This window comes from Plectrocnemia conspersa, unplaced genomic scaffold (assembly GCF_051122295.1).
Source record: "Plectrocnemia conspersa isolate PC_06_02 unplaced genomic scaffold, ASM5112229v1 ptg000002l, whole genome shotgun sequence".
Taxonomy (NCBI): Eukaryota; Metazoa; Arthropoda; class Insecta; order Trichoptera; family Polycentropodidae; genus Plectrocnemia; species Plectrocnemia conspersa.
Window position 1 is genome coordinate 13,559,141 of NW_028277166.1, and position 16,253 is coordinate 13,575,393.

Here is a 16,253-nt window from a genome sequence, read left to right on the forward strand (position 1 = left end):
TAGAGTTTTCTCAATGAAGCACATTTTAAAGTTGCTAAAAGATGGTACCGACAAACAGTCAATGTTCGACGACTTTCAGCTGCAAGCGTAGAGTTCCCTAAAGAGTCACGATCGCTGCCCTTATTCTTCACCGTCGCGACTATGACGTCAGCTCTTGAGAACGATTCTCATGCACGAGCCATCTAGCTTTTCAATGAGCTTGCCAAACATAAGAATGTTTTCGTGCGATGGCTACGAGGAGCTGGAAAAAATAGCGGGGTTGTGCTCATCTATTTTAGGTGGCACAATTAATTTTATTTTTCCATATTTAACATTACTTGTGAATCTTTAAGAATAATTAATTTGTTAAAGAGTGTGTATATGTATGTATAAGAGCGTATGATTGAGTTAATGTATTATGTATGTTTATGAAACATTAAATATTTTTGTTTAATGGCCATTCTAGCGCATTTGGGAAGCCTGTGATTTGTATTTAAAAATAAAATATTATATATCTATTTATATGTATACAGCATAGTGATTTAGAAAAATTAATTATGCGTAAAATTGCAAATATTTACTGTCACAGCTCCAAATTTATGTTGCACTGTTACATATGGTCGGTATTGCTCTACAGATGCGAATCGAAATTTTTTTAATGTGGTATTATATGTATGATCGCAAATATTGATTATTTAGATTTAGAATTTTAGACATAATATTCAAAATGGTATATTTGGAAATAAACTAAAGCGCCAGAAAAGTGCTTACTTTGCTCTCATATATTTGCATTTGAATTACGTTTGTAAATAATATTTAGTTTTAATAGCATTTTTTTCACGTCGGAGAGAAAAGTTATCATTTATAGAGAAAACATATTATATTTAGTTACAATACAAGTATATGAAAATTTGCATTAAAAGTTGAAAGCCTCTGAAGATCTTCCGAAAATCAAACGCCCATAAGCACGTTAGCAAAAACCGTTGGATAGTGAGTACCAACTACCATTTCCTTCTCTCACATACTATAATTGAAGTGAAGAAAGAGACGTCGATATTTTTCGATAGGATCACGTTAGCTTTTGCATTGGATAAATAAGTATACACGTATCTTCTAAAATATAATTTAGTTCGTTCTACCTTGCGTACTGTTGGCTGTTCATGTGCAGTGGATAGTTTACTTCGCGTGAAACATTGCCAATATAAATTACATTTCGATTTACAAGTGAAAAGTGATAAATATTAGTGAGTCGAATCGAAAAATGATAAAAAAATAAGTTGACATTTTAAAAATATAAACACATCACTAATTACATATATAATATCTGTATTAATAAAATATCGACAATAAACAAAGTTACCATTCCATCCAGCTTGTTATAATTATTCATATAAAATAAAGGTGCTGCAGGTATTTTTTATTTGCAAGAATCGCAACTATTTAATGTGCTAACGTAAGTAGTAATATTTAGAAGTAAATATAATCTAAAGATAATTTATTATATATTTTTCGAAATCTAAAATACAATATAGTGATAGTTATATCAAAAGCATTATATATTTCAATTTGCATTATATTATATTAGCATTATTAGTTTTGATCTTTAAAATCAAAACACAATTGGAGATGCTCTGGATTATTCTATCCGTCCAATCACAAAGCGATCAGTAAGGTGACCACGCCTACTGAATGATCATTGGGCGATCTCAGCCGTCAGATTTCTCGTAATAAATATATCTAAAATAGAATTTCAGGAAAATTTGAGGGAAATTAAGTATTTTCTAGCGCTATTTATACTAAAAGATTATCTGATAAAATTCTTGTATGAATCATGCTTGATGATGAAATTTTTCGAGTAATGCTAATAAATTATATCTCATTTTAGTTGATGGTATAATTTTATATTTTATTAGTATGTATCTCAGAAAATCTAAAAAGAGCTATTATTTTAAAACTGGTATTTTTAATTCAACGGAAGGTATATAAAATAAGTATAAATTCACCGATAGTTTTCTATATTTATTACACACATGTAGAATATTTATTACACATATCTAAAATAATTAAAATACATTATACCGTCTAAAAATAATAAGGCAAATTCGAAATATGTATGTAGTGTTTATTAAAAAACGAGACTGTTTACAATATACCCAATCGATTATGATACGTGATTTTTATTGTTGTATTTTATAAAATCAGACAGTACATTACTCTCATAGATTTAATCAATATTTTCTACATAACATATACATATGTAGAAGATATTAATATATGTATTATTTTATTTGCAAATAGATTTACAGATCATGGTAGTATTTTTTTTTCATTTTCTATATATTAAAAGTTTTTAACCCCTTATATGCATTGATATTTTTGTCAGCTTTCGTTTTTTTTTCACTTGCTGCGTTGCTTAAAAAAATAATATATCTAAAACCAGCAAATGAAAAATATGTTAACAGTGAAATTTAAAGCAAGATTATATTGTAATTGGTATATGTTTTTTTACTATCAAAAATGACACCACAGAGTGAAAATCTATAAACTAATGGTATGTCGGTGACCTATAATAATACTTAGAAGACCTGGGTTCGATACCTATACATATCTGGGAGATCAGAATTAGTAATTATTATAATTCCGATCGATCATCATAGATTAAATTTTCCTTCGTGATGAATAACTGAAATAAAATTGAGCTATTAGTCTAATGATATTGACTATAATCGGTATAATGATTTATAATTATTAAAATACTGTTGTCTAACTACTTATTTAGTAGTGCTTGATTGTGTTTACCCGGCTAACGCCTGTTATATTACTGTGGAAAATTTTCAATATATAAAATACTATTTTACCAAAAATATGATAATAATATTATATATTATGCACGCTGTTCATAAAAAGATTTTTTAATAAAATACAATATTTGTAATTTAATAAATTTCCATTACATATTGAGTTTTGAAATTATCTAAAGTTTTATTATTAAAAAATCAACAAAATGATCATTTATAAAATGACATGTACTTATTACATATATTTTTTACATTTCAATCATTATCTCCATATTTTATTATAATTTTAAAAATACAGGGCAATTTTTAAATATATAAAATTTTAAAACTACGGTATTATCAGTAACATATTCTTACCTTGTCTTTTATATTTAATACATGTAAATAAAACCAAATTCCGTACGCATTTTACTTTTGAACATGCTTATTTATTCATATATCATTTAATATACTCGCCAGAATCCCCATTTTATTGTTTCTTGTGAAGGTGATCCAACTTCAGTTTCTTAACTTTTTTTTAAATAAAACCCATAAGTTTTAGGATATTTTCAGATTTTTTAATCGAACATTTGATACATTTCATTAAATATTAAAAATAATAATAATTAAATTTCCGCCTCTGAACCTATTGAAGCAACCGATCCTGTCGATGACTGTTTTGTACATTTCGGGTGGAATCTCGGGTATATCTTGACGGATGTTGGTTTTTAGGTGCTGTAATGATCGGGTTTATCAGCGTAGACACGATCTTAGCATAACTACACAAAAAAATCCAACGGCATGATCTTAGCTGCTAGATGACGTCAGCAATCGTAAAATAATGCGATCTGGGAACTTTCAAGCAAAACATACAACGTTTCACTCGATGTGTGGCAAGTTGCTCCGTCTTCTTGGAACCACGTGTCTTCCACGTCAATATCTTCGATTTTATGCCAAAAATAACCGGTTATCATGCGTCTATAGCGCTCACCATTGACTGTTACAATCCGACAATCCGAAATTGTCTCTCTATCATGTCTCTCGTGAACCACATGAAGATTTTCCTGGCTTCATATGCGGTAATTTTGTTTATTAACATACACAGAGAGGTAAAGCGAGTTAAGCGATCCATTTCGTAAATGTATTGTTTCAAACTAACATTTGCCACTTTGAACAAGCGTGATTATTGACAGCTGTCTGATTTACAGTGTTACCCATATAAAAAAACTCTAATAAGATCATTCTGTATTTAATAAAATAAAATAGTGGTTTTTCTTTCTTTTTTTTAAAATGAAAACTTAAACTTATAGATGCTATGTATAATTTATAAAATTATACATAGCACCTGTAAGCTTACATTTATTAAAATTTAAGTTTAAATAATAAAATTAGCTAAACAAAATTCCCAATAATTTAATTTGAATTAAATTTTAAATCTAATTTATTATTAGCTACATGAACTTGTTCTGTGATAAGTTTTTGTGATCCAAAGAAAAGTTTGACACGGATGTGTTTCACAACATAATATAATATATACAAATAAAAAATATTACTTATTAGCTGCGTTGATAGTTTGATTGCAATTGGAATAGAAAAAATACAATTAAAAGTTATTTTTAAATATAATAATAGCAACTGAATTATACGTGAAATCTAAAAAACCAAAATAACTTTATGATAATTAAAGCGTTGATAATATTAAAGGCAAACTTAATGCATTTAGGTGAAGGGGAGGGGAGGAATAGTAATTTATACATATATAAGATTTAAAGTCGGAATAGCACAGCCCGTAACGCCTCAAACTAGTAGCCCTGAAGTTGCGGGTTCGTGCCCAAGCAGCGACTCAAAGTTTTATTTATAAAAATGTGCTATTATAATACACAAAATAATTTATAATAAATAAAATAGATGTCACTGATTCCCAGACTTTCAGTTTGGTTGTTAATACTTACTTTATAGCTATTCATTATGTCTAATTGCCTTATCTTATTATCTGATAATCTAATTTACAACGGAAGAATAAAAAAGAAGGGGGTGAGAGACATTCATACGCTTTGTCCCGGACGCAACATTTTCTAAGTACAGTTCTGATTCTAGAGTTATAGCTAATATAGCTAAGCATTTATGAATACAAAAATACGATTAACATGATTTTGCATCAACTCCTAACAACGCATGAAAAATATTTTTTCCCTTTTAGAATTTATGTATCCTCGGGCCTGTTAATTTTTAATTAAAATTTGAATAGTCATTTATAAATATTTTAACTAAATAAATTATTTATAAGAACAATTATATATAAGATATGTATTTATTTAAAAACATACTCATTATATGCCGTATTTAGACCTAAATTGCTTTTTACAGTTACTTTGACAGCTGTCATCCAATTTGTAGGTTAGTTACCGGCTCTTTGTATATGCAAAATACGCAATTATAAAAAATGAGGAGGAAGCGAGAGGAGCGATTTCCAGAGAATGGATTTGAGCAATGGGTAATATTTACAGAATTTTTAATGAATTTTACTTTCTTTTAAACTCAAATTAATTTATAGAACGGTTACATGAATGCAAAAATTACAAAACTAGACGATCAATTCATCGATAAAGCGTTAAACGAAGAAAATAAAGTGAGCGACATTTTCAAAGGCATATCGATATTCGTAAATGGCTATACAAAGCCTTCAGCAGATCAATTAAAATGTCTAATGTCCGAGCATGGCGGAATATATCATCATTATTTTAGGCCGCAGAAGACTTCGTTTATTATCGCATCAAACTTACCAGATACAAAGGTATTACATATTAATTAATTTGTTTTTATATACTCATCATAATATACCACTTTAGGTTAAAAATTTACCTTCGACTAAAATAATCAAACCGGAATGGATCAGCGACAGTATACAATCGGGATTATTATTGGATTATAAAAATTACATTTTATACAGTAATACGTCAAAGACTCAACCGAGGATTAATTTTAAAAATAACTCAACAACTTTGATAGAAAACGATATTGAAAATAAAGATAAAAATACAAACGTTAAGATCCGTAGTGCAGTTGATCCAAAATTTTTATCAGAGTTCTACAATAATTCTAGACTTCATCATATATCACAAATGGGCACTGCTTTTAAAGATTACGTGAACGAGTTAAGGAACAGTAGTGATTTTGCTTTTCCGTTAAGAGATAATCTAAAAAAACACGTAAGCGTTTAATACACAGTTATTTTAATTAAAGTCATTTTGTATACATACTATTGTTTCAAAATAATTACAGAGTAATAAAAGTTATCTTCAAGACGACTCCAAAGCCATTATGCACATAGACATGGATTGCTTTTTCGTATCAGTTGGATTACGTAAACATCCTCATTTGAGAGGACAGCCAGTCGCTGTGACTCATGCTAAGAATACAGGAAATCCCGAAAGGCAGAATACGAAAGGCGTAGATAGGAAATTAGAGTTTGATCTATATAAAGAGAAACGAATGGTAAATAATTTTATTTATATTTAATGTTAAGAAAAATAATTTTTCTTATACTTCCAGAGAAATTTAAAGATGACCACCTCTGATAAAATAGAGCTCAATACTAAAGTTGATCAATTATCAAAAGAAGATAAGTTCAGTTCCATGAGCGAGATTGCATCATGTTCATATGAAGCTAGAGCTAAAGGTTTACGTAATGGAATGTTTATGGGACCTGCTTTAAATTTGTGTCCAGATTTAAAAACTATTCCTTACGATTTTGATGGATATAAAGAAGTCGCTTATACACTTTATGATACAGTTGCTCAGTATGTATTTTCTATTATAATTATAAGTCAAATTTCTATTATTATTGTGTAATTGGTATGTTTAGGTATACTTTAGATATTGAGGCAGTTTCATGCGATGAAATGTACGTGGACTGCACCGAGTTGTTGAAAGTCGTTGGTTTAACGCCAATGGAATTTTCGAGCTTGTTAAGGGATGAGATAAGGAAGAAAACCGATTGTCCCTGTTCTGTGGGATTCGGTGAAAATAGATTGCAAGCACGGATGGCTACCAAGAAAGCCAAACCTGATGGTCAATATCATTTGTTGAACGAAGATGCTGAAGTGTATTTTGAAGATATACCACTTAGTGATTTACCAGGTAATATTACATAAAATTGACCACGAGAAAAGCATTCATCCCACAAGTACCAGCATGATTGACCAGTGGTAGTCAGTGACTAATACCTAAAAGATTTGGGTTCAAATTTCGTATGAACCCTAGTGTTTTTCAATTTCTATTGAGTCTAAAATAAAATCTAGCTAGGTTGTGCATCTATCGAAACTGTGATATTAGTTTATAATTATTAAGGTGTCACTAATTTACAGACTGATTTCAGTCTGGTGTCTAATGCCTGCACTACACTCTCTGGAAGTTGGCCAAGGTTGGCCAAGGACGGAGAATATAGTGGGTTACTTCGGTCGAGTTCGGTTCTGTCCGCTCTAAAATCTCTCAGAAGTTGTCTGAGGTTACTGAGAACGGGAGGTAAAGTGGGGGTAATTCAGTCGACTTGGCCAGCTTCGAGCGCTTCCGAACATTGTCGGCAAAAGGACCGGAGTCAAAGAGTCCGAAGTCGGAGCTGCTCTTTCGAGCGCGAGCAGTGAGATACTTCCCCTTTCGCTCTCTCGCGTGTTAAGTGATGAGAGTGAGAGAGATAATGATATGGTGTTTCGCAAACTGAGATAGAACGAGTAACTCGCTTCAATTTCAGTATGCGCGTAGGCGTCCTATGGTTAATACGCATGTCGAGCGCTGCATCGTGGTCACGTGGTCAAGTTATAATACCACATGCTTATCGGGGACTTCAACAGACTCTTACTGACAACTTTGAATATTTTAGGGCACCAAAAGGGATTAATTATATTTTTGATAGTATATTCTTCTAACAGATATAGTTATTATATTTTTTTTCATATGAAATTAAATAATTAAAAAATAAATAGTGGTACTTGATTTTGTTAAAAAAATCGTTTCGAATATCCTTATGTATTTTCCTAGATCGGTAAATATTACAATTTAAAAATTGCGATTATTTGGCACATTTTTCGATTGCGTGCAAATACGCGGGCTGTACGTGACAGAAGCCGCCGTCCGGACGTCATTCACGGCTGCCGTCTGGACGGCATATGAAATTTACGACAGTGTGGTCGCTTACTCGAAGTCGTAGATCTCGGCCGACTTCAGTTGTAACTTCGGTTCGGACAACTTCCAGAGAGTGTAGTGCAGGTATAACCACTTACTGGAAGGTGTTAATAATTGTTACTCCATTTGGTTAGCGCGTCATTTTGCAGCGAAATATTTACAGAAAATAAATAATAATAAATGCACGGTTTTGGTAGATCCAAATTCTTCAACAGCATTATAGAGCTACCAGCGTTGACGGTTAGTTTGTACGTGGATTCTGGGAATTTATTGAAATGAATATGTTAACTGACTATATCTTGATTGGTATAAGTAGTTTTTCTAGCCATTCACGGTAAGTACTTAAAATTCCGGTTAATCTAAGAATGTATCGCTTGGGACGAACTTTTATTCTGTGCATGACTGTCCACTGACACCGTCACCGCAATAAATTAAGCATTATTATTAAATGCATGAACAAAAAATAATTTCCTTTTGTCAAGAAAAATAAGAAGAAATGTGATTTGTCCAACCTGTAATAAATTCTTAGAACTAGTGTAAATAATTTTTTAAATTAATCATAGACAATAATGAAAGTCATGTCTTTGGTAAGCCAGTTACTGATTTTATAATCAAATCCTTCTCTATGAAGTAACGTTCAAAATCTACGATTATAATTTATTACTTTCTAGATACATTTTGACACATGTACGCGCCTATTTAATAAAATTAATCTTATTAACAGGAGTTGGTTATCAAATGCAATATAAACTGAAGAGCCTCGGATATATCACTTGCGGGTCTCTCAGATCAATAAACTTAACAAAGCTACAAAAAAATTTTGGAAATAAAACTGGACAACTTTTGTATAAATATTGCCGAGGACAGGATGATAGATCATTGAATTTTACAACAGTTAGTATTTATTTTTATAGTAAGTATCATATATATACATATATATATTTACCAATTCAATATATATTTTTAGGTGCGTAAATCTATATCTAAAAATGTAAATTATGGTATTAGATTTGAGGATAACGATCAGTACGAAACGTTTCTAAAGCAAGTGTGCCAAGAAGTCCATTCTGAAATGTTGCATCACAACGTTGTCGGAAAGACGATAACTTTGAAGTTGATGGTACGTGCTGCTAATGCTCCTGTTGAGACGGCAAAATTCATGGGTCATGGAGTATGCGATAATATCACTAGAGCCACAAACATTCCCGAAGCGACTGACAACTTAGACATAATGATCGTCGAGGTTATGAAAATTAGTCGAAAGTTAAATATAGAACCTTCAGAAATAAGAGGAGTCAGTATACAAATATCTAAACTTGAAAACATTAACGATAAAGTCATCGACAGGAGCAAAGGCATACAAAAGTTCTTCGATAACACCGCAAAGAAAACACAAAACGATAATACAAAAAACAATGGAAACGAAACTGTTCCTAATGAAGAACAAGAAAAGTTAATCGTAGAACAGACTGTAAAACCTGAAAATAAAACAATTAAACAATTAGGAATGAGACGCAGAGGAAGACCTCCGAAAAATTTATACAATTCTAAAATTGTGCCGAAATTGAGAGACGAATTCAAAAACGATTTTTTTAAAAGTAGTAATTCAAAACCAACGAACACTCAATACGATGTAAGTTTATTTTTATTATTTAATAATTAAATTTATTATTAATTTCGTTTTATTATAGATAAGTGATCTAGATGAAGATGTTTTAATGGAATTGCCGGATGATATAAGACAAGAAATCATATCAGCTTGCAAATTAAAAGAATCGCCTAAAAAATATGTTAATAAACTGAAGAATAAAATTGAAACAATTTCACCGAATAATCAAGAATATAATGACAATACAAATATATCGTTAGTTCAGAACTCTCCCGATTATATATTGAACTTGCAGTGCAAAGATATTTGCAATATGATAAACGTTTGGATGCAATCTAGACCTGGACCATTAAACTGTGATATAAAATTAGTCAATCTGTACTTACAGAATTTAGTGACTGAGAAAAAAATTGAAGATGTACAATTCTTAATCAATTTTGTCTACAAGTATGAATTATTTTAAATATTTTTATTAAAAAGCATTTATTAAAAAAAAAAATTTTTCAGGGATATATCTAAATTGAACGATTGTGATTGGCATAAAGTATTCAGATCAATGGTGCTCTGTGTACAAGAGAGTATGCTCATCGTATACGGCAAAAGGATGGCGATTTTCCATAGATTTACTTGTTGTTCTGAAAATATATAATCAAATATTAAACTGTGATTTGTTTTTATTTAAAATAAATTGTATATTTTATTAAAAAAAAACTCTTTATTCAATATTCATTACATTATCATCTATATAAAAAAAACATTTGTACAATAATCATTACATTTATCAGTCCATTAAAAGAAATAATTATTATATAAGTTGATTATTAATGTTGATTTAATCATAAAGATAATGAAATTCTTTATGTTTTATATATTATATAATACTAAAGCTTTATATACATCCTGTAAATGTAAAAAAATCACTCTGGTTGGTTTGGAACGTTAGAATACTTTTTGATAACACTTCGAGTCATATACGCTGAAAGAAATTACATAATAATTTAAGATATATGTAAAAGTTATATTAATTGAATTAAATATACCTGGGCGGACTGGTGAATCGAAAGATATTAAGTTTATGGAAGCTCTGCAGTCGTTGAAACTTCTAGCTACACTCTGTCTAGTCGATTTTCTCGTTGATTTCAATGACATGCCAAACACTTCCAGGAATGATTCTATAAAAATAATATACTGTATAATAAATTCAAACATAAAATATTTGGTATTATTGAGAATCCTTACCATTTAAAAGTGGTCCGTCTTGATCTTCAGTATTTTCTATAGCATTCGGAGAACTGAGAATCTTTATCATGGGAGATTTAAACAATGAAGAACTTCTCGTCGAGATACGCCTACCAGATTTTTCGGGTTCAGATAGTAGAGGAGATACATTTTCGTCACTTAAAATGGGTGCTTTCTTTCCAACCCTCTTTTTGGGCTGCTTAAAGTTCTTTTTCTGAATACTATTAGGTGATTTAATGGGCGATACAAAAACAACATCCTCTTCGCAATCCTTTTCGTCCGCAACTAAATCAGACTCTTGAGAGAACAATATTTTAACATTCTTCTTCACTGTCGAATTGCTCTGTTTAGATGTACTGTTTGTGATCGGAGTTTTCAATATACTCCTCGCAGGAGTTTTATTTAAATCAATTGGCATAACATCAGCGATTATATCAGGTGATAATTGTACATTGTTTGCTACACACTTTGCGACAGACGACACCTTTAGCAATGCAGTTATATTTACTGGGGTCTGTAAAAGATTTTTTTATTACATAAAAATATTAAAAAATCCAATGATTTATTAATAAAATACCTGAACCGGTAAATGTTTTCTAGCCTCTGAAGATATAACGGAATTGCGAATATTTGACCTGACGGGTGTTGTTAGCTTATCGTCGCTAACATTTTTTATGGGAGATACTACTGCAAAGAATCCACCATCAAAACTGATCACATCCTTTTGTTGATTGCTTTTTATTGGTGTTTTTATAGTAGGCTCATCTTGCTGTTGAGATTTTAGGCGTGCAGCTATAATACAAAGTTATGTTAGAATACATTTATTTATTCTAAAATATTAAATTTTTATTAATTACCAAGAATCATGGCTTTGAGTCCTGACGATCCTTTTACACTCTTAACAGGATTAGCTTTCTTGACAAGTTTAGGTTTAATAATTTTAGGAGCATCATCAACATCCTTCCAATCGTTATCTTTCAATTTGCTTAAATTTTGGTATTTTATGTCTATATTACTCACCTAGAAGTTTTTAATATATTTTATTGAAAATAAATAAATTTTGATATTTAAAGTATTTTTTATACCTGCATATAGACCATATCCCAAAATCCTTGAAGATCATCCACAGTAACGAGCCCTTCTCCGTTGATCACTTCCTTGGTTTCGCAGCGAACAATCAAACCTCTAAATTGTTCAAATTTTTTATTTATTAGCAGTTGTGTTTGACCGATGGCTAGATTAATTAAATCCTAGTATTTTAACAAGCAAAAAAAAAATAAAACAAATAAGCACAACATATAATAAACAAATTAAAAATTAAGAAAAATAATAAAAAGACCTGATTATCTTCAATAAGATCATTATGTTCTTTATATGTACGCCATGTATCGCATAAATCTTGTAAGCGAGCTATTTCTCCATCCAGTTGTAATCTGAAGTGTTGAGCAGTTTTTTCGGGTGATTGTTCATATTCTTCTTCTTTAGTTTTATAAGGAAGAAAAAAGTATATAAATACAAATAGCAGAAATATAAACAAATGCATATTAAAATTTAAATTCGTATTATAATTATCGCAAAAAAGTGTATAGTGTAAAAGGTAACACTTCCATTGAATAAGATTGACTATTGATTTGCTTTATTTTTGACAAAAATGAATTGTTTACACAAGTTTTAGAATGATTTATACTACATGGTCTTAGATGAATTATAACGTTCCTAATTTAAAATTAATTTTAATTATAGTCATTTCAGAATACGTAGACCTTCAAATTTTAGCAGTAAATGCTTCCGTTTATAATTATTTTTGAAAAATAATTTATTTACATACTTTACTGTGCGTGCCTACAGAGCCATATTTTATGTACGTACGCGTGGAATGGAAGTTTGTTTGCTACTTCTTTCTCTCTTGCTTGATTGCACGAGCGTGCCAGTAAGATGCAATATATGGGGCAGACAGTTTTTGACTTTGTGATTTATTTTTAGCAGTAATAAAGAACATTTGGTGGTTGCATTAATTATTATTTTGAGAAAATTGGACAATTTCTTAATTTTTTTTAATAATAATACGTACAATCTCGAGAATCATCCAAACCCTAAACTTAATAATAAATTTGTTATTACATATTATTATCTTACAACTTAAAATAAATTCAGCTAAAACTTTTTTTAAAAAGAAATGATTCAAAATAAAGCAGCATCACTTTTTTACGTTTATTGCTAATTATTGATAATTTTTAAATCTGTATTTTTACACAAAAAAGTTATATAAAATAAAAAAACTTTTTTTACTTTATATTTAAATTAATAACCAGTAATTAAAAAGATTAATTTAAAAAAAAATCGAGGGTGAAGTGGTTTTAACAATAGCTTTGTGGTGGACCACACAGCCACGTTTGTAAAGGACCTTTCGGAAGATAAATATTCCTGTTACAGATACACAATCCCATCAAGCAAATGTCACTTTCTAGAGGCGTATATTTATTTGGTGTTCTAAGAGGCGATTACAGCGATTGGCTGGATGATCGCTGCATGATTGTGATTGGTCAGCAAGCTTAGCAGCCCTGGATACTTAAGCCTGGACTTGGATGAGAAGAAGGTAGTCACGAGCAAACACTCGAAGAGACCAGCATACCGTCATGGCCCCTCGCACCAGAGAGATTGATAGAGATTGATACAAGACCTCTGAGGTCTTCTCCGCCACTGCTCAGAGAAAACATCGCGCCCATAGTCTGTCGTAAAATGTAATATAATCTAATAAAATTTTTAACACACCCCTTAGGGTTACTAAGCCTTTAAGACTGTATGTTAATTTAAATTTTAAAAGGGTCGCACAGGAAATTGTAAAAAAAAATTTGAAAAGCAATGGGCTATAGGACATTTGCTGCAGGGACAATATATGTATATATTTTTTTATTATGAAATACATCAAGCAGTCACAAGCCAAGCACTAGATTGAAAGAAAAATATCTGTAGAGTGAATTACAGAAAAAGTAACAAAGAAGTTTGAGAATACTCATGAATAGTCATAAAAACAGACAGAGTTGGGTTTTAAGAGTTATTAATAAAAATATGTTAAACCTGGATCTTTGGACGGACGTTTAGATTTGCCTCGGGAGACCGTGACGTACGGACTTATCGGCACGGAGGAATCTGTCTCTTGGGCGGTGCTGCAAGCGTCTTCGAACTTTTCGGACAGACTGGTTATGGAGTAGGGCTCTTCTTTAGAAATTTCTCCACGTTTTCTGATAGTAGGAGCCTTGAATTGTGCATTCAAGGGCGCAAAGGAAGCGAACGATTTAATGGTGCTGTTCAATATGGTCTGGTTTCTCTTGTCCGATTTCATCGAGGGTAACTGCGCGGGTTCTTTGTATAAGCTCAGATCTTTGGGTACGACGCCCACTTTAAACGGGGGCTTCGATTTCACCGTTCTGTTCTTTTTCACCTTCTGGTGCAACCTCCACTCCATTAGCTGCTCGCGTCTGCGGGCGGCGCGCTCGTACGGACAAGAAGGGGCGACGTCGGAACGGTTGTTGAAGTGACGCTTTTCTTCGTGACACATTCGCCTGGCGTTAGATCGGGACTTCTCGCGTTCGGCGACTCTGGCGGCTTTGGTGGAGCTCCTGGTCATCGGGGGGCGCAGCGATCCCAGGACGGACGCCGAGGGCAACTCGCGCAACTGCAGAGGAGGCCCTTCGGCCGCTTTCTGCATAAATTCGGCGAAATTCATCATTGCGAGCGTCGGCGCATAAGCAGACTTTCAAACGAAACGACCGCTACTAACACGTTAGCTCGTAACGGCGTCAATTCCGGCCATCATAAATATTTTTTATTTTCTCCGCTTGGGCAATTAAGCATTTGGCTTATTTAAATATGTTATTTCAATGAAATCATATATATATATTCACCAGTAAAAAACTATTCAGCTAATAAAATTATATTATTTTAACTTTACCATACGTGTAATAAATACATTTACATACATCTCATTATATATTTACATCCGATGTATAATTGTCCCTTTAATTTATATCCGATGTATAAATGTAAATTAACTGATAGGCGCTAGTTAAATTATATGCTGCTCTAAAATATATGAAACTCAATTTGGCAGTTACGAAACGTCCATTTGTGTTCTAACCCAAACTTAACCTAATAAAAGTTCTAAAATTAATTATAGTTTTAGAATTTTCATTAGGCCAAGTGCAAAATACAAACTAAGCCAACTCACTTTCAGGGTAAAATAAACGAAAAAACTACCGATATAACAGTCTATACTTTTTCTTCGCATCTCACATATTGCTCCACAGTTTGTTTGTACTTTGATATTACACTATGTTTTAAAAATATGATAGCTATCCTTGTTTATTTTTTCTACGTAATTATGTTATATGTTATTTTTTAGAATCTAATTTCTACATAATTAAAATTTTTCTACAAAGGTATATTTGGCGTGTTTTTAATATCCTTTCCAATACGCAATGATTTGCTTCGCGAAATTAGTATAATACAAGTACCAAGAGTTTATGAAACATAATGGAACATTTCTTCTAAGATAGTAAATTGTATAAAAAAATATAAGACGACAAATGCGCGTGGGAATCAGCTGGGTTACAAATATCATTAAAAGATTTTGAGTTAACGATATTACTACAATACGATATATGATATGAGAGTTTTAGTCAAAGTGTATTCAAACTGAATTTTGCTCAATTGAAGGACGTAAAAAAAATTATCACTTCTCAGAAATAAAAAGTTCCCGTTAAAAGCAATAAAATCGTGTCAGCGATGTTGCAGTGTGAACGTTCCCACTGCAACGGTGACGACACGATTTTATTGCTTTTGACTTCTGGAAGAGATAATTGATTTTTGCGCTCTCCTATTGGTCAAAATTCGGTTCAGGTATGATTAATTCAAATCTCACTCATTGTAAGTCGTAATATTGTTACAAAAAGTCTTAATATGAACGCTAGATAACCAATAGATTTTATTGCTTTTGACGTGGATTCTAAACAGGGACCCCCTTGAATTTGGTCGGAAAAATGCATGCCATTTAAAGAAATACTATGAATTTTAATAAAATCCAAATATAAAAAACGACCACAGACTGTCCAACGTTTGCCCCCTCCCCTGAAAAAGCTGAAATTACGTCCCTGACAAAATGTATTTTATTATAGTGATTTAATTGTAAATTTTAGTTAAATAGGAAAAAATAAAAGAATAATCATACGATTAAACTAAAATGATCAGAAATCTCCCATTAGGTGGGACTGTCCCACATTTGAATCGTTTGATCCACATTGAAAACTAATTCTATGATATACTAACAAATATTAAGAGTGATAATATAACCATTATTAAAGTAGTTGCAGAAATAATAAAAAAATTAAAGAAAGGGTGGATGATCAGTACCTACGACTCGCTATACAAAATTAATTAAGACTTGGAAGAGATTTCCATTCATAAGAATC

At 31.4% G+C, this 16,253-nt stretch overlaps 2 protein-coding genes across 3 annotated transcripts; one reads left to right on the forward strand and one right to left on the reverse strand.

Annotated features, from left to right (window-relative positions):
- Nucleotides 1-1,317: 1,317 nt before the first annotated feature.
- On the forward strand, nucleotides 1,318-10,257 carry Rev1 (Rev1 DNA directed polymerase). Its single transcript, XM_088206084.1, has 11 exons — nucleotides 1,318-1,432; nucleotides 5,124-5,250; nucleotides 5,311-5,550; nucleotides 5,606-5,965; nucleotides 6,039-6,251; nucleotides 6,309-6,556; nucleotides 6,622-6,896; nucleotides 8,662-8,831; nucleotides 8,905-9,570; nucleotides 9,629-9,993; nucleotides 10,054-10,257. The coding sequence occupies exons 2-11, from the start codon at nucleotides 5,200-5,202 to the stop codon at nucleotides 10,193-10,195; spliced, it is 2,730 nt and encodes a 909-aa protein (XP_088062210.1). The 5' UTR covers nucleotides 1,318-1,432; nucleotides 5,124-5,199; the 3' UTR covers nucleotides 10,196-10,257.
- mars (guanylate kinase-associated family member mars) lies at nucleotides 10,242-14,581 on the reverse strand. 2 transcript variants are annotated; one of them, XM_088206085.1, is made up of 8 exons: nucleotides 13,864-14,581; nucleotides 12,125-12,264; nucleotides 11,871-12,035; nucleotides 11,643-11,805; nucleotides 11,363-11,577; nucleotides 10,786-11,299; nucleotides 10,587-10,718; nucleotides 10,242-10,522 (listed from the first exon to the last, which is right to left on the reverse strand). In XM_088206085.1, exons 1-8 carry the CDS (start codon nucleotides 14,513-14,515, stop codon nucleotides 10,464-10,466), a joined length of 2,040 nt encoding a protein of 679 aa, XP_088062211.1. In that variant the 5' UTR covers nucleotides 14,516-14,581; the 3' UTR covers nucleotides 10,242-10,463. The 2 variants fall into 2 exon arrangements, with proteins under 2 accessions (XP_088062211.1, XP_088062212.1); XM_088206086.1 differs by having other exon boundaries at nucleotides 12,125-12,261; nucleotides 13,864-14,563.
- Between the last annotated feature and the right edge of the window lie 1,672 nt (nucleotides 14,582-16,253).